Source organism: Gymnodraco acuticeps, unplaced genomic scaffold (assembly GCF_902827175.1).
Source record: "Gymnodraco acuticeps unplaced genomic scaffold, fGymAcu1.1, whole genome shotgun sequence".
Lineage (NCBI taxonomy): Eukaryota > Metazoa > Chordata > Actinopteri > Perciformes > Bathydraconidae > Gymnodraco > Gymnodraco acuticeps.
The window spans coordinates 359,627-377,440 of NW_022992276.1; the positions used below are offsets into that span (position 1 = coordinate 359,627).

Genomic DNA, 17,814 nt, shown 5'->3' on the forward strand with positions numbered 1-17,814 from the left:
AAGTCAATTAGCATAGTGAAAGGGGAGGCACATAAAGCGAAGTGTTTACGTTGGTCCTACGTCATGGTTTATCTATGTCTCTGGGCCAATGAAATCCGCTCATCCGTCATGACGTAACGCGATCTACTCCAGAATAGCGCGCGGCGGAGGAGCAGCCACACGGACCTGCTCAACCCTTTCTCTCTGGATCCTGTCGTCAATGTTTGTTTGTTTATGTGGCATTTGTTTGGTCCGGAATAAGTCTGATAGGGGGGAGTGTGTGGCGGGATGTCAGCTCTAAAGGAGAACCAGTGTTACGGTTTATCCAGCGGTAAACTGAGCAACGGCGCTAACGTCTCTGTTTTTCATGTAAAACTCACTGACAGCGCGGCAAGAGCCATTTGCTCCTTTCAAAGCGGCAAGGTAGGTTATTTATTTAACTTCTCCTCGAATAATGTACAGTTACTGGTGATATTGTAACCACTTAGTCAAGGGGAAACATACTTAAACAGTTATAAGGGGAAAAAGGCGAGGAAGGTGGGTTCATTCCTGCCTAACTTCACCAATTCCTCGGCTGTTGTCTCCTACATGCCCCCCTTTAAAGCTATGAAATAATACATGTTGCATAATGCTATGCGGAAACGCTTCCCATTGTGGTGGCAACAAGCTGCTGGCCAAGTGGTTACAAGCTGCTGTATACAAGCATTATGAATGTTCATGAGAGGGAGAGCGAGAGAGAAGAAAGGAAACTGGCTGTAGGGGGGGGGAAAGAAACAAGGCTGTTAGGGGGGGAGAAAGGAGGGAGAAGTAGCTTTGATTGCTTTTGAGAAATGGAGCCATTTTTGTTGTAAACATGAATAAAGTTGCAGCCTGTTTATCTTCATTGTAGCCCCAGGGAAACAGATGATCAGATTGAAATACTAACATATGACCCAGTTAATCATAAATGCATCAGACACTGCAGGAAGGACAGTCACACACACACTTCCTCTATTCTTGTTACACAGATAGGAAACTCCTGAGTAATAACGTCAACCCTTTTATTCTGTTGAATTATGAAAACCACACTGCTCGTTTCATGCTTTGTAATATTACTATGACACAGGGAGGAAGGGGAAACACCTAACACAGAGTTTTACATCCATACAATACTGTTGCTGTGCATATATCTAATTTCTTTATTTAGCTTTAAGTGTGGCTATTCATAACCCACTTGGCCTGACCACAGAGACAACAAAATAAAAACACCTCTACATGTACCCAGGCTAAACTGAGTGCTGGCAGCCACCTCACTGTCTGCACTCATCAACAGGTGGACTCACATGTCCTCCCCTTGGAAAGGTTAATCAGATTCTAGTCATCGCATAGTTTCCATCTGTACTGCAAACGTGTCACTTTGGGACCGTCATTTGTGCCGGTTCCTGCAGGCTAACTCTCCCCTGTGAGAGAGGACAGGCTGTTATATTTCACTCTGTTCGCCATATTCTAATGTGACAAGCTGCTGCATTTGAGCAGCAGGTCGTAATGACCTCTGCCAGTGCCCTCTTATAAAATCAAACCTGCATTTCTTTTAATTGGCACATGATGCAGAGGTTACAGGATACTCCAGGCATCCCAAGAGGTGCCTTGTGGAGTTCATTTGAGCAAATAGATTGTATGATTTGGTTACAAAATGAAATAAATGTATCTGTGCTTAGGAGGAATAAACTAAGTGGAACTGCAAATTGGTGTAAGGCGAAGGCTCAGTCGTGCACCGATCAAGTCAATACACTTGATCAATATATGTGAAAATACAAAGGTTAACAACAGAGGCGTATCTTTTCTCAGTCACTCTGAGTCAATACAGTTCTTTGAAGGTTTTTCTGAAAGAGCACTCCACAAATGTTGCTTTGAATTTGTCAGGAAGCAAACATTCACCAGAGATGTTTAGTTTTGACTTGTCAAGACTGCACCTACATTACCCACAATGCAGTTCAGTAAGACATGCTAGTTGTGGCTATTGTAGCCCTGATCAGCTAGCCTCCAGCTTGTGTCCAACTTCACAACCCTGTTCTGCCACAACCAACACTTACTCAAATGTTATAACTTCAGGCAATGCTCCTTCTAGAGCCACCACTTTTATTTCATGTCTTTAAACATTTAAACAGTCTTAAATGTCTAAACTTAGAGTTCCCTTTACATTCATGCTCACTTCAGTCCACTTAGCAATGAATGGCCTTCATACAAATGTTCCAGTAAGTTCTGCACAGTGAAGGGAAGAGATTACCATTTTGGGAAATAGATAGCCTTGCATTGGTATCATCTGATGACCTGAGTGGACTTCATAACCCTTTATACCAACCTCTGTCGTCTGGTACTCTATGTTCAGACAGGAAGAACACAGTCTACAGTCAGAGAAGTACGCAGGTTGAGTAATAGCAGTAATAAAACCACAATGAAGGAAGAAGGAGCACGAAACATCCTCCGTGTCGTATGTTTTGCATCAAATGTTCTGGTGTGTTATCGTGTGTGTTTGTGATTGAATCAAATGTAATGATTTGTCTCTTTCTTCAGGGTTGGTCTTCCCGTCCCACCATCAGTTTTAATGGCAGCAAAGGGGTAGGATGAACTGGTTGACCTGTTGACATGTTAAATCAATCATTTCTTCTCTGGCAGGAAGATGTGAAAGACGTTGAATCTAATTGTCTGTTTTTGTCTCTTTCATGTTGCAGAGAATCTCCGTCCCCTGCTCGGAGAACAAAGACGACTGCAGGACCTTCACCTTTGGCGTGACGAGCGTCGCCCGTGATAATCCCAATGGAAGCTTCGACTGCTTCCAACAGCTTCGCACTGGGTAAAACACAACAAATAATCATTTATATAGTCAAACAAAAATACTTCGCATCAGTTGAATGGATGGAAAGGTGCACAATTTTGATTTAAGTGCAAAGCAATGATGCTCTAGATCAGTGGTTCTCAAATGGGGGTACGCGGACCCCTAGGGGTACGTTGGAGTACTGCAGGGGGTGCGTGAGATTTATTTTATGTTAATGAAAAACATAAGTAATGCATTTAAACAAACTACTAATAGTAGATGAACTACTTTATTCAAAGGTTTACAGTAATACAGTAAGGATAATAAAATGGGAACAATAAACGGGGTGCTCTCTTTTCCTCTCCCTCTCCTGACAGCCCGTCAGTCTTGTGCAGCTCGCTGAACCTGTAATAAGTGACCCGACAGTAAATAATAAATATATGTATAACTAGTTTAGCTAGTTCCAGAGTAGATAAACTAGCTAAGTGTGTTAGGTCTAACTCTTAGTGTATTTAATTTTGCTCCACTCAACGGTCCGTCACAGCGGCGGAGCTGTGATCATGCAGAGCTGCGTGTTCTCCGTCAGCAGCAGCTGATCTGATCTCTGATCTCTCTCTCGCGTCCGGTTAGACTTCACTCGCGTTTATGTCCAAATCTATCAGATCTAGCTAGTTCTAGTTAATGATATGACTGCCTGCTTATCAAAGGACCTAAACAATAAGCGTTGCTTGGCAACGGCGTGTGGCCGCAAAGTATAACGCAGCATTATGCATATTTAAATCAGGGGTCAAAATCCCATGCTCATAAAATGCTCATATATTTTTCTCTTCATTCCCCATGCCCCAAAATAAATACATAAATATACCAATTGTAGGAAAAGTAAGGAAGTTTGAGCAGTGTGGGTTTTATATTAACAGAGTTGCACATGTTTCAAAACGCGAAGTGTAATAACTGCAGTTTGCCTCCCTGTCAGCATGACAAAGATCCTCAGTGAAGCTCAAGCCCATGTTTCACTACATTGTAAGTACAACTTATTAAAAAGATCAGTTCAATGCAACTAATGTCGTCTCAGTGTTATTGCATGATGTTAAAATTGGTTTGCCATGAATTTAGTGATGGATTGTAAACATTTGAAATGTAGCATTTAAATGTTTCTCAGTTACAAGCTTGTTGTTTTAATAAATCAGACACTGATGGTGCAGCGCTGTACTGTACCTCTTTTATAGGCTTTTTTCCCTAACAAATAGTTTTTGTGCTGATCAGGGGGTACTTGGCTTTTTTTTTTTTTTCAAGGGCGGTACATGATTGAAAAAAGTTTGAGAACCACTGCTCTCGATAATGTTATGGTACATGGAGGTTATGTATTGAATTCAAGACCTAAGTGTAGTTATGTGTTTACTCACTATAGTAAACTTGGCCTCAGAATAAGTTCCAATATTTATAAAATGTCTCCTTCTGTGTGAAAGGCACCCTGCTGCTAACTGTCAGACTCTTTAAATGTCAGACCCTGGGTGTCCCGACTGCACAGGACTAGGAAGTCTGGAAATTCAGCGCCGTGTTTTTGATAAATGCCAAGACTTGTGTCAAGTTTAAAAATGATTCATTGCATCTCCAGTTTGACTGCTGACACAAACGCAGCAGCAAGCTTCGGAGCTGTTGCCAAAATGACACATTCGATAAACAATAATAAACTACACATAAATGCTATGTATTTTGTAGTAGAGAAAACCAGCTGATGGAAGAGTAACTGGATGCATCAATCAAACATATTCACACTCAAACGATTTATCATTTTGAAATATATAACGTGTAGAATGAGTCCTGAACGCTCTGTCAGATCGCTGTCTTTACCCGCTGTCCTCCCTCCTCTCAGTGCTGCCGAGGAGCTGTCATGTCTCGGGGTGATTCAGAAAAAGATGACAGTGAACGCTACAGATGACTCGTACGATAAGGCTCGGCAGAGCATGGCTCAGGCTGAGGAGGAGACGCGCAGCCGCGGGGCCATCGTCATCAAGCAGGGGGGGGGGCGCTTCCAGGGTAGGAAACACAGGAAACACTCACATGTGCAATCTGCTCCGTTATACAAGAGATAACTCCAGCTGGGAATAAGAATGGCCTGAAGACAAATGTGTACTGTGCTGCTGATAAAAGCCAACAAAAAAAAAAGCCATGTTGCATTGGTTGCCATAGAAACATGTGTGGTAACCAGTGACATGGTAACTGTCAGTGTTGATTTTCTGTTTGTCCTTTTTTTCTGCCACATTTCTAAATAACACACACATTAATATACAGCCTTGTATACATTGTTATTTAAAATAATGCAGTGATTTTACTGAGACTTTTCCAAAAACATACGTACAGAGGCTGTATTCTGTATACCAAAATATACCTCCACATGATAAAACCAGTGATCTAGTTTTTTTTCGCGTCACAGCTGGCTTACTTCTTCTAGCCACCAACCACTCCTTCTAAACAGATATGTTTGCACCGTCATCTTGTTTCAGTGACGCACTCAGACATACACACACTGGATTTGAGGATTTTGTCAATTCAGAGGAAGCTTGTACAAAAAAACACTTCCTCAAACACTACAGGCTTGTGCAACTGTGTGGTTATTTCCTAAATTAGATAGCAGCTTTTGCTCACTGAGACTTGTGTGAATGCTTGTAACCCGAATGTGGGTTTTCTGAAACGAGGTTGTTTCTCTTTTTATCCACGATTTCCGCCACAGGAAAGATACGACCCCGCTTTTAAATCCTCTTCCTCAGGCGTCTGATCCTGCCAGATGTAGCTTTAAAAGCACTCTTTTGAAGCTGTGGTTTCACACATTTAAAACTGGATTTATGTTCAACCTAGTCACTTTTTTTAACCTTAGACAAGCACCAGAATATTTGAGCTTTTTTATGGCAAAGGCTGCTTTTGATGTGAGATTCCCTGCTCTTTTTGCAGGTAAGAAGGTGACGGTGCGAGCCCCGAATCCCGCGCTGGCCAGCCTGGCCAAACCCCAACAGTCGCCCCAGTCTCTCCTCGGCAACATTAAGAGGCGTGTCCAAGTTGCCGTGTCCAAGCCGAAGAAGTGTGCTTCACACAGGAAGAGTGTTGGTGACGTGCAGGAGAGGCCGCTCAGGGAGAGAGTCACACATCTGCTGGCCCTGAGGCCTTTTAAGAGGCCGGAGCTCATCTTGAGGCTGCAGAGAGACGGAATGACAGCCAGAGACAAAGACATGATGGACTCTGTGCTGATGGAGGTAATTTATTCCTTTAGATAGATAGAGGTCTAAATCAAGTATAGCAGTTAGATAACATAACTGTGACCACCATATCCTCTACATCAGTGATTCTCAAATGGGGGTACGCGGACCCCTAGGGGTACGTTGGAGTACTGCAGGGGGTACGTGACGTTTATTTTATGTTAATTAAAAAAACGTAATTAATGCATTTAAATAAACTACTAATAGTAGATTAACTACTTTCTTCAAACGTTTACTGTAATTCTGGATAATAAAATGGGAACAATAAATGGGGTGCTCTGACATTTGAAATGTAGCATTTTAAGTGTTTCTCAGTTACAAGGTTGTTGTTTTAATAAATCAGACACTGATGGTGCAGCGCTGTACTGTACCTCTTTATATAGGCTTTTTATCCCTAGCAATCTTTTTTGTGCTGATCAGGGGGTACTTGGCTGAATTTTTTCAAAGGGGGTACATTATTGAAAAAAGTTTGAGAACCACTGCTATACATTATGGGGATCAAACACTGTCACCGTGAAAACTTAAACGGATCAAGAAAAGTACGTGTTTTCTCACTGGGTCTATTCTTGTGTTTCTGTGTGTATTTGTACGCAGGTTGGTCAGCTGAACATTAGAGACAAGACATTTGTGCTGAAGGACGCTGTGTATAAGGAACTGCACAAGGACTGGCCAGGCTACACCTCAGGAGACCAGCAGCTGCTGAAACGAATCCTTGTCAGGTAACACAAAAGAGACGCACACCACCATGTTCAGATCGTAGCAGCATATCAAGAACTGTGAGGATCATACTGCCCCACAACGACGGAGAGCAATGACTACAGAGTTTAAAGTGTTCAGGCTAGGGCCATATCACAATGTCAATTAAACAGATGTCATGAATTAAGATACAAGTTATAATTCATATTTTACCTAATATGTATATACAGTTTACTAAATATGCCATAAACAAATCTAAATGATTGTAGTCTTAAGTAGTCTATTGTCTTTATTTATCATCTTCTATATTTCTGTGCAGGAGACTATTTCAGCCACAACAGAACCTCCTCTCCGTCCCAGAGGCTCAGGTCAGTCCACTCAGAGATACCCCCAACTCCTCCCCGGCGCGCCGCCCAAAACCCTCCCTCCCAGAGGAATACACTGACCCTTTGGCCAATAAGAAGCCCAGGATATCCCGCTTGTCCTGCAAAACAGCTGATGACAAGTCAAGAGTGAGGCGGTCAGAACAAGCAGCTTTTAAAGACGTCACAGAAGCGACAGGGAATGGCGGGCAAAGGAACTCTCTTGATCCTCAAAAGCTCTCAGACTCTCTGTCAGCAGCCTGTCAGCGGGAAGTGGCCGAGAGGCTAGAACCAACTCCGGTTCTTCAGGAGGAACCCAAAGTCACAGCAGACTCCCCTCCACCCAACTCTGATCTCCCTCCCTCTCCTCTGACGGTGCCTGATCTGCACAGACACACCATCAAAAGGAAGAAGAGCAAACACAAGCACAGCGATCAGGTTAGGAAACCACTTTGTATTTAGTTTATGGCTTTTCTGTTTCACGTGATCCATTAGTAATTGGGGCTTTTGTTTGTTTGTCAAGGAGAAGGATAAGACGAGAGACAAGAAGAGAAGGAGGAAGGATCACAGCTCAGAGGATCCAAATGATAAAGTGTCCATGGACCGCATAAGTGAGTGCTGTTAGCTGTCGACTAGTAGAGGATTTATTTACAAAATAACTCCTGTCCCATGACGGAGCAAAAACCTTATTCCTATCCTGTCCGAATACTGGAAGAACGACTCATGTTTCTGTCCCCTTCCCGTGTTTAGTCACATTAGAACTGCATATTCAAACTGCTCTATAGAGAGGTGAAGTCCCGCCCATCTACTTCCGACCCATGGGACCTTATTTCGGAAAAATTATGTATTGAAGTCAATGGGGAGAGAAAACTTATCTTTCGATCCCGTTTGAATTGTGCCACGAATTACACATATGATGTTTGTCAATCTTAAAAAATAATTTCCATGTCAAAAAAGTCACAGTTTGTCGTAAAACTGTTGAAATATAAGACTATGAAAAATACGCAACTAGAAAGACTACAAATCCCAGAATGCCGGTCCTGCATGCTGGCCCTTACGGAACCGACTTTGTGTGTGTACAGCTCTCAACACGCCCAGACTTGTAGTGATTTTCACCTCTTTTAATACTTTCCGCCTCATTCAGAAAGAAAGAAGTGAAATGTGCCAACGTGACGGCCGTCTTGGTGTGTGGTGCGAGACGGGAGATGTAGTTCATTGAGCGGTTTCACACAAATAAAAGTGTTACTTTACATTTTTACGACACGTTTAAAAAAAATGTACTTGCAAAATTATCTTTTAAATTGACAAACATCATATGTGTAATTCGTGGCACAATTCAAACGGAATCGAAAGATAATCTTTCTCTCTCCATTCTTGACTTCAATACATCATTTTTCCAAAATAAGGTCCCATGGAGGTCCCCCGGAAAGGGAGGGACTTCGCCTCTCTATTGTTATATTCTACGGAAGAGGATTAGGGCCACATTAATTTTTTTAATGTTTTTTTTTTGCTCTGAGAAAAAAGTCAGAATTCTGACTTTAATCTCAGAATTCTGACTTTTTCCTCTGAACAAAAACAAATCATTTTTTTTGGGAGAAAAAAGTCAGAATTCCTCCCAAAAAAAAAAATCAATGTTTGACATTGTTTCATTTTTCTTTCAGAGCCCAGTGACATTTTGTTTCAATCTAGTGTGCTTCAAGAAGACAATGATGCAGAAGACTATTTACTGTAAGTACACAAACAAGACACAAACCTTTTACTCTTTTACTTACTTTGATCAAATAAACAATTTCTAGATCAAAAAGGTAGTTTATAGTGTTGTATAGGAGATTTTCTGTCCATGATCTCATTACCAACATTGTTTAGCAGTTCAAACCAGACTTTAAGCACAGTATTCTGTAGGTGAGTACTGTACGGTCTGATCCCCGCTCTTTTGTGTTCTCTGCACAGGACGTACACAGCCATTTGCAGCCATGACAGCAGACAGAGCTACAAGCAGGACTTCAACACGGAGTACAGCGAGTACAGAGATCTCCACGCTCGTATTGACGGAGTGACGCGGCAGTTCATGGAGCTGGACGCGCAGCTCAAAGAGCTACACCACGGAACGCATAAATACAAGGTAAAAAACAACAAGAAATGCAGCTCTTAATTGTATGATCTCTGTCAAACGATAGTGCGTTTACATGCTTCAAATTGCTTCAAATTTTGTTTGAGAAACACTCTTATTACTTGCAAGCATATTCTCCATGTTCGAATCTTCATTTCATAAAAATGATAATTGATCATCTCTGTTGCAGAGCACATCACACCCTGAAGTGTTCCTGTGTTGTTCTCACATTTATCAAATGTTATTATTGAATTTCCAACCTCATTTAATTAATATGTGAAGCCATTTCGCAGAACTAAATGGTTTGAAATTATTGTAGAGATGATTTTAGGTTTTGTTTTCCATCATATTCATATTTTTGTGAATGCTGCATAACATAAACAAATAATAAGGCCTAATTCATTCATTCTTGCAGACGGTTCGCAATCAAATTCTTCAGGAGTATCGCAAAATTAAAAAGGTAACACATCTTTGAAAGCAGCTACATCTTCCCTATCTTGCTGCATTGAGGAACTCCACTCGTCTTTTTCATTGTTAAATACTTACACATTTTCCTTATTATTTTTCTCCCTTTTAGTCCAACCCTAACTACAACAAGGACAAGACTCGCTGTGAATATCTACACAACAAACTGGCCCACATCAAGAAGCTCATATCAGAGTACGACCAGCAGCAGCTCTGACTGTTGGACCGGTGAACTCCAGAGAGAACAACAATCATCCTGACGGGTTCACAACGCTGAGCTGAAGCAGAGGACTGAGGTCTGCGGCCTTCACGGCTAAACGTAGTTTCAGAAGTCCTGCTGGAAATGTCCCTGAGGATGGGGATCGTTTGTGCAGAACAGACGTGGAAATATAAGAAGAGCATAACTGTAATATGAGATCTTTTCTTACAAGATTGATGAAATCTTTGAATCCAATCAATGGGCTGCTACTACAGTGAACCAATACTGCCAAGGTCAGAAGGAGTAACAAAGGTTTTATAAAAGCTCCTGAAGCTACAACTGTGTTCTCAATTTAAAAAATGCAATCGGCTTCATGTGGAGATGAGGTGCTAATATAAAAAAATAATAATATGTATATTCCTATAGTGTTTTTGTAAATTAAATCCATGTGTGTGTGTGTGTTGTGTTCTGTCAGCTTTAACATTTAAGAAAGCATGATAACTTCATAATGTAGATTTCCAGACAGAGAACCAGCTGGGAACCGTCCCGAGAAGACGTCTGTACTGTGGGGTAAACTGAGACAGCGTCAGTGTTGTTGTGTCAGTTCTCCTCAGGCCTGATCTTCCCTGTAATCACTCCTGAAAGTATTGCCAGTGCCTGAAATGGTTTCTAATCCCAGACTGGATTCATAGTATTCCACTGGTGTTATCCTTGGGCTTCCCTGGAGGGCTGGAGACTATTATGTTCACCACAGTGTTAACTTAAGATTCAGGGAACTCGCAGGAGGACTACTGGTTTTAATGATCAAAGTACAGAAAGTTACAGAGTCATTGTTACTTGTATGCTGAGAATGTGGTTGCATGCTTTGTGCTTTAAACATGCATGGGATAGAGAAATGTTGTCAGACTTTTAAATAAATTCATTTGTATTCATTTTGTATGATCTATTACTTATTTCAGATATTCCTGTACAAGAACTGTCAGACATATCATGCAGTTATTAATCCAACAATTGAAATATAATTAGGAAGTGGTGTAAATTAACTGAAGTGTATGCTTTAAAGGTCCCATGTCATGCTTTTCCGGTTATTACCCGTCCCCTTGTGTTATGAAGGTTTTTCTGCATGTAAACGGTCTGCAGAGTCACAAACCCTCAAAGTACACCCTGTAGCGAGTAAAACTCTAACACAGAAAATACCTGTCTGTGCTGCCCCAGAACGCCTCGTTGGAGATTTCTCTTTTTCCATTGTTTTCTTCCTGGGTACAGTGACGTGCACACACACACACACACTCAATCTTTTCTCAGCCGCAGCTCCGCCGATTTCTCCTCCCTGAGACGGTGGAACGCGGCGAGGGTGTGTGTGTGTGTGTTCGGGCTGGGTTTAGCTGTGTCTTGCTGTCTCGCAGACGGCCACTGGGCTCATAGGGAGGGGGGGGGGGCAGGATCTCCAACAAGCCGTTTAGGACAGAGAGTGAATACAGAGATGCTGAATGAGAAACCAATGTGATTTTGGAAAAATGCACAATATAAATCTATTCTAGTAGACCTCAACAATGGAATTATGATCAGTAGAAATGGCCATGACATGGGACCTTTAATGTACTGGAATAAAATAGAATCTTAATCTATTCAAACTAGCAACAAACTAGTATATTAAAGTGGCAGAGACAGACCAGCACAAATTAGGGACAGCAAAACGTAACATGTAAATGCTGTTACACAAAGTGTAGATCACTGTGTATGCAAGTGTTTTACAGTAAGAGTTACAGTGATCTTAATCTATGTGTTTTAACCTATTGATGGCCACGCCTTTAGATTATAATGGTGCTAATACTCTCTTACTCGCTTACTGTTTCTCAGGCAGATGCATGAACAAAAAGTTTGTGATGGTCTGTAACAAAATCTCAATTGTGCATTTATCAGAAAATGTCCATATCTTAATATTTTAAGGAGTAGGCCTAATTGTATGTGCATCTCAAAATATCAGTAGTTTTGATTAATAGTTTACTATGTTGTCTGTTAGAGGTAATGTATGTCAAAAATAATAATACAAAATCTCAGCATTTATCACAAATACCCTTGAAATTAGAACATAGTTAAGAATTGGGATTTGATGTTGCAGGATGTAACCGGATGACATTTCAGGAGTAACATATCTGGTGGGGTTAGTCAGCACATGTTTGGTCAGACATTTGCATGCCAGTCATGTTTGATCACTTAAACAGAGACCAAGACATTATAATTAGGACAACATTTAAACAAGCAATAGTTTTTGTTTCCAGTCCAGTCAGCACGTGGGGAGGACAGATACTCCCTCGTGGTGGTATAACATGTGTGAGTCATAAACTACTCTCTCTATAAATCTGACATGAAGTGACTTTGTTTTGCACAGTTATCATTGGCTGCACAGTCAAGATGAAAGGCTCACGGCTATTGGTTCAATCTCAAAGAAGGCTTCTGATTGGTCCATTGTCAAGCTCTACAACATTTCACCTTTCAATAGCAAAACATGCTAGTTTATACACTTACTGTGGTATGTATAAGTAACTTCACTGCCCTTGAACTTTGAGACATATTTCTCACGGAGCTATGACAGGAAGGAGGCGGAGGGATGCAGGTTGTTAGCTGAACGTTTATGGTGAGTAAATAAAAAGATATCGCGCTGAATTCATGTCAAACTGTGTGCTAATTGAGCTAAGCTACTTGTAATGACAGTTATGGTTTAGCTTGTGTAGCTCTCCAGAAATGAACCTTTATTGTTGCTGAAACAGCGATGAAAAGTATTGCCAGTTTGCTGGTTGTTCGTTAACATAATATGTTAATACCTCGTTCTCGGGAAAGCGGTTTGCAAACTGTTTGTTATTTCCTAATTGCATATATTGAAATACAATGGTGCATTCAAAGAACACAAGTAGCCTACATAACACATCATTTTTTCAAATATATCTTTTACTTTTACATACTATGCTACTTTGTTTTTCTGATATTTTCGACATATAATACTATTTTTTTTTTTAATGAGTTTTTTCAACATATTATACCATGTTGTTTTTTGATCGACTTAAGTGAACATTTAACCAGTATCTTTCTTAATATTTATCCCACTTCAGCCTGTTTTGCCACCTTAACTCCAGTCATGGCGGGGATCTTCCAAAGATCACTAAGGCTGCGGACAGCTCTCAGGCATCTGAGCCCCCAAAGCCCCCTCTCATGGGCAGTCACAGGAAGACATACACCTCTGGACCTCCACTGCCCATTCCTGCCCTCCACCTCATGGCAGTTTGCAGCCTGCAGTCGAAAGCTGCACACTGGGGCGGACAGGCCCTCTCCTGCTGCAGCCCCAGACCGGCTGCCTTTCTCCAGGATAACCCAGGAAGATTTAGCCTTCTTCAGGAAGATCCTACCAGGCCGAGCCGTCACAGACCCGGACCTGCTGGAGTCCAGTAATGTGGATTGGCTCAAGTCAGTGAAAGGTGAAAGTGAATTTACCTCATTTCACTTGAAGATTTATTTTCTTGTTGTCATTATCTTTAATTCCTCTGTTCTTACATCGTCTGCAGGCTCCAGTGAATTGTTGCTGAGACCAGAAACAACTGAAGAAGTTTCTCAAATTCTCAAGTAAAGACCAAATAGTGTGTGGAAAGAAAAATACAAGTCAGTGGTTTATGAGCAGTGTTGGGTGTAACGCGTTACAAAAGTAACAGAGTTACAGTAATGTATTACTTTTTGCTGTAACTAAGTAATGTAACGCATTACTAATGACATTTGGGTAATATACTACCTGTTACAATTCTCAGTAACGCAGTTACAACACATTTTAACCCGGAATTAAATGGTGTTTTGTTTTTTAAGAATTCACTAACATCGCGAGACATTCCGACACCAGAGAAAAAGTGTGTGGGTAGATTAGTAAGCCTCGTGGTTACCCTTCTGTCGGGTGTTCTTTTCCCCATAATGACCGCCTCGCTGCACATTATCCCGCTTATTACACGGCCATACTAAACAAACTACAGAGCCCATTCCGTGTCCTGTTATTGTTTACTTCCTGTCTGCCTTCTTCTGGTGATTTATCTGACGTCCAGCGCTCCGTCTTTTAACCTCTTTTCCTTTCTCTTTCTTGATCCTCCTTAGCAACCTTCATTATAGTGCTTGACAGTGGTCTGTATGACTGGATTAACAACGTGTCACATGTTAAGAATTTAAGATCAGAATCGAGTATTCAACTAAACCGTGTAATAAAAGTAGTTAGTAGCCTTAATGGCCTACACATTGCCCTTCACTGGATGTATAATGAGCTGCACTAAACCACATTTTAGCATTTAAAATACCTAGCCATTCTTTTGAGGTTATTTTGGTAAAGTAATATAAAAGTAGTGTAACTCATTACATTTCAAAGACAGTAATATTGTAATGTAACTTATTACTTAAAAAAGACAGTAAAATGTACTATATTACATTTTGGAAGTAACTTGCCCAACACGGTTTATGAGGGAGTCAAAGTTGTTGTATGTCCCTCCCTGTAGGTATTGTAACAGTCGTAATCTGGCGGTGAACCCTCAAGGAGGCAACACTGGGCTGGTGGGGGGCAGCGTACCGGTTTATGATGAGATCATCCTCTCCACTGCCCTTATGAACAACATCCTCACCTTTGATAGCATCTCCGGTAAATACTGAACTTTCTAAATGAGCTGCCTGCCTCCCAAAAAAGTTGTATTTATTTACAGCATTTTGTGTATTTTATTCCTCCTTCATCAGGCATTCTGACCTGTCAGGCAGGCTGTGTTTTGGAGAACTTGTCTCTTTACCTGGAGGACAGAGACTACATCATGCCTCTTGATCTGGGGGCAAAGGGCAGCTGCCACATTGGGGGAAACGTGGCAACGAATGCAGGTGGGCTCCGTCTGCTGCGATACGGCTCCTTACGTGGGACTGTGCTGGGTCTGGAAGTGGTGAGTGGAGTAAACGAATGACCAACAAATATTGTATTAAATAAGGATAACATACTTAATCTAATGTTTGTGTGTATGTTTCATGTACAGGTGTTGGCAGATGGGAGAGTGCTGGACTGCTTAGTCACTCTGCGGAAAGATAACACAGGATATGACCTCAAACAGCTGTTCATAGGGTCAGAGGGCACACTAGGGGTCATCACTTCAGTGTCCATCCTCTGTCCACGCAAACCTAAATCTGTTAATGTGGTTTTTCTTGGTAAGATTCTTTTAATTTGTCATTAATATTGGCAAAGAATTGCTAAGCATGTGTGCAGTTGGAACGTGTTTTGATTAATGTCAAAAATAGGTTTTGTTTATAGATTATTAGGTAACATATTGTATTCTATTAGGCTGTGAAACCTTTGAGCAGCTGCTGAAGACCTTTCAGCTCTCCAGAGGCATGCTGGGAGAAATTCTGTCAGCCTTTGAATTCCTGGACAGTGAGTGTATGAGGCTGCTGAATACGCACCTAAAACTACGCAATCCCATCTCTGGTAGGTACACACTCAAATACACACTTAGTTCTTAGTAGTAGTGGTTAAAGCAATACAAAACACACACACGACAAACTCTTTCCTTCCTCCTGCAGATTGTCCATTCTACGTTGTCATTGAAACATCTGGATCTGACTCGACACATGACGGAGAGAAACTCCACCATTTCTTAGAGGAGGCGATGACGTCATCGTTGGTGACTGATGGGACTGTGGCAACTGAAGACTCAAAGATAAAGGTAGTGTCTCTAATCTACAACAAATTGGAAATACAGTGTTGTTTCTGGTCTTTTTATTAGATTTATTATTGACAATATGTTAAATGATCACTCTCAATCGTCTTGCTTGTTTATAGTGAATATGTCAGCACTGAATCATCATGGTTTATTGCACTTTAAGCATCAGCTAAATGTAATGTTTTCAAAGTTATTTAAACATTTTTTTTTGACAAAACATGCTTTAACTTTTTGGGGACATACTATACTATGTATTTCTTCCAGCTTTTTTTTTACACACTGCTTTTAACAAGCTATACTATGTCTTTTTTCCCAAATATAATTTAGAAAATCTTTGGATTTGAGCAAGTTATCAGTTGTATAGCAGTGTTGTTTAGTTAATATCTCTATATGGACTCAATAGTCAACCCATATCCTCACCTTGGTTTAGATGGAAATGACAACGTGCGATGAACTTTTCAGGCTCTGTGGTCGATGCGAGAGCGTGTCACGGAAGCGCTGACTCATGACGGCTTCACCTACAAGTACGACATCTCACTTCCTGTGGAGAGGATCTACCAGCTGGTGACGGACATGAGGGAGCACCTGGGGGACCGAGCCAAGAGTGTGGTGGGATACGGACACGTAGGTAAGACCAGAGGATGGAAATCTATATATTTATTGGATGGGGAAAAGGTGGCCTGCTAACATGAGATACAATTGGTCCCCTATAACCGCTCAATCTACATCATGAAAAACATGTGCATTCGAGTGCAGTATTTAGGTGGTTTTGGACACCTCACTGTTCCACCATTTCTTTCCATCTGTACTTTAAGGGGATGGAAATCTCCACTTGAATGTCACCTCTCCTGCCAAAGACCCCGCTCTTCTGGCTGCCATCGAGCCCTTCGTGTACGAGTGGACGGCCAGCTGTAACGGAAGCATCAGTGCAGAGCACGGCCTGGGCCTGAAGAAGAGGAACTACATCTACTACAGTAAACCCAGCCAGGCTGTGGCTCTGATGGGGAACATCAAGGCCATGCTGGACCCTAAGGGCATCCTCAACCCGTACAAGACTCTACCAGACGACCTTAAATGACCCCAACTGTCTCACTGCTGTGGGGTTAGAGGTTATGTATACAGACATAGCTAAAGCATTTTAGCTATTAGCATATTTGATGGAAGATCATGCCCTAACTTGTGATACCCTTTCACACATTTAACGCAGGTGGTGCAAGTCGTGTCATTGTTGTCTGCAGAGAGTACTACTTTCAGATTAACATCCACTTCAACTAGCTGTTAAATGTGTACTGTAGAAGTCTCTTAGAATATCACAAGTGATGTTAATGCTAAACATTAAGAACTACCTCGGCCACTCACACTGAAAGAGTGTGAACCACTCCTTATTCCATTATTTTTCAAATTATATTTTCAGTCTAATGCAACAGTCCTGCCATTACTCCTGCCTGAAGGTTATAATCAGGGCTGCACATAACTGGTGCGCAGGTGCGCATGCGCACCTCCGCCAAAAAAAGAGCACCGGGTCATTTGATAAAAGGCGCATTTGCCCACCAACATTGAGAGAGAGAGAGAGAGGGAGAGAGAGAAGGGAGAAGAGAGAAAGAGAGAAAGATATTTGCGAGTTGCATATGAAGTCAGGGCCGGCCCGTGGCACTGGCGTTTTAGATGTTCGCCTAGGGCGCCAGATCTGTGGAGGCGCTGCGCTGGCAGTTCTGGGAGGGGAAAACATTTTTTTGACCGTTGGTGCTCATCCTAATTTTCGGCCTTGATGTAACAATATTCATTATTCAATTAAGTAAATGTAACACCCTTTTCACCCCGGTTACACGTTTCATTTGCCCTGTACGATGGGCGCTGCAAGTGATTAAAATGGGGGATGTTTGCTTATCTGGCGCCCGCAGCTCACAGCCAAAGTGCGAGTGAGCTAGGGAGCGTGCACCGGTTCCGGCGCTGTTGTTATTAGAATCTGGTGCTAGCTGCTCTAACGGATATAAGAAGAAGATGTGTCTCCAATAATGTGGAGGGAGAGTCCTCTCCAATCAGACTGAGAGGCTGATAACTACAGCTCAGTGAGGTAAGGACTCTGAGTGTTTAGATAGTTCACTTTAGTCTAAGTTCAAACGGTTTGGTCACAATTTATGTAAACACATATTTCCAAGGCACTCCTTTATAATTATTGGGATAAACAGGTTTGAAATCATTCCAATGTATACTATAAGACAGTAACCAAAAATATCC

The 17,814-nt window shown here is 41.6% G+C and overlaps 2 protein-coding genes across 3 annotated transcripts; both read left to right on the top strand.

Moving 5' to 3' along the window:
- The first annotated feature begins 123 nt into the window (after positions 1 to 123).
- On the top strand, positions 124 to 10,788 carry LOC117540581 (RNA polymerase II elongation factor ELL-like). The gene is made up of 12 exons (XM_034207349.1): positions 124 to 402; positions 2,533 to 2,577; positions 2,691 to 2,812; positions 4,647 to 4,810; positions 5,723 to 6,021; positions 6,619 to 6,743; positions 7,040 to 7,520; positions 7,606 to 7,693; positions 8,744 to 8,810; positions 9,033 to 9,204; positions 9,608 to 9,652; positions 9,770 to 10,788. Exons 1-12 carry the CDS (start codon positions 268 to 270, stop codon positions 9,872 to 9,874), a joined length of 1,848 nt encoding a protein of 615 aa, XP_034063240.1. The 5' UTR covers positions 124 to 267; the 3' UTR covers positions 9,875 to 10,788.
- A 1,566-nt stretch (positions 10,789 to 12,354) lies between these two features.
- d2hgdh (D-2-hydroxyglutarate dehydrogenase) lies at positions 12,355 to 17,175 on the top strand. Of its 2 annotated transcripts, none has more exons than XM_034207366.1 (10): positions 12,355 to 12,494; positions 12,967 to 13,329; positions 13,417 to 13,474; positions 14,380 to 14,519; positions 14,612 to 14,805; positions 14,896 to 15,064; positions 15,198 to 15,341; positions 15,437 to 15,579; positions 16,039 to 16,204; positions 16,392 to 17,175. In XM_034207366.1, exons 2-10 carry the CDS (start codon positions 12,993 to 12,995, stop codon positions 16,652 to 16,654), a joined length of 1,614 nt encoding a protein of 537 aa, XP_034063257.1. In that variant the 5' UTR covers positions 12,355 to 12,494; positions 12,967 to 12,992; the 3' UTR covers positions 16,655 to 17,175. The 2 variants fall into 2 exon arrangements, with proteins under 2 accessions (XP_034063257.1, XP_034063258.1); XM_034207367.1 differs by having other exon boundaries at positions 16,039 to 16,200.
- Positions 17,176 to 17,814: the final 639 nt, after the last annotated feature.

Coding starts and splice junctions, on each gene's coding strand:
- LOC117540581 (XM_034207349.1), top strand. CDS start 268: ATGTCAGCTCTAAAGGAGAACCAGTGTTACGGTTTATCCAGCGGTAAA. Junction 2,813..4,646: donor TTCCAACAGCTTCGCACTGG/GTAAAACACAAC, acceptor CCCTCCTCTCAG/TGCTGCCGAGGAGCTGTCAT. Junction 7,694..8,743: donor AGTGTCCATGGACCGCATAA/GTGAGTGCTGTT, acceptor TTTTTCTTTCAG/AGCCCAGTGACATTTTGTTT.
- d2hgdh (XM_034207366.1), top strand. CDS start 12,993: ATGGCGGGGATCTTCCAAAGATCACTAAGGCTGCGGACAGCTCTCAGG. Junction 13,330..13,416: donor TTGGCTCAAGTCAGTGAAAG/GTGAAAGTGAAT, acceptor CATCGTCTGCAG/GCTCCAGTGAATTGTTGCTG. Junction 15,580..16,038: donor CTGAAGACTCAAAGATAAAG/GTAGTGTCTCTA, acceptor TGAACTTTTCAG/GCTCTGTGGTCGATGCGAGA.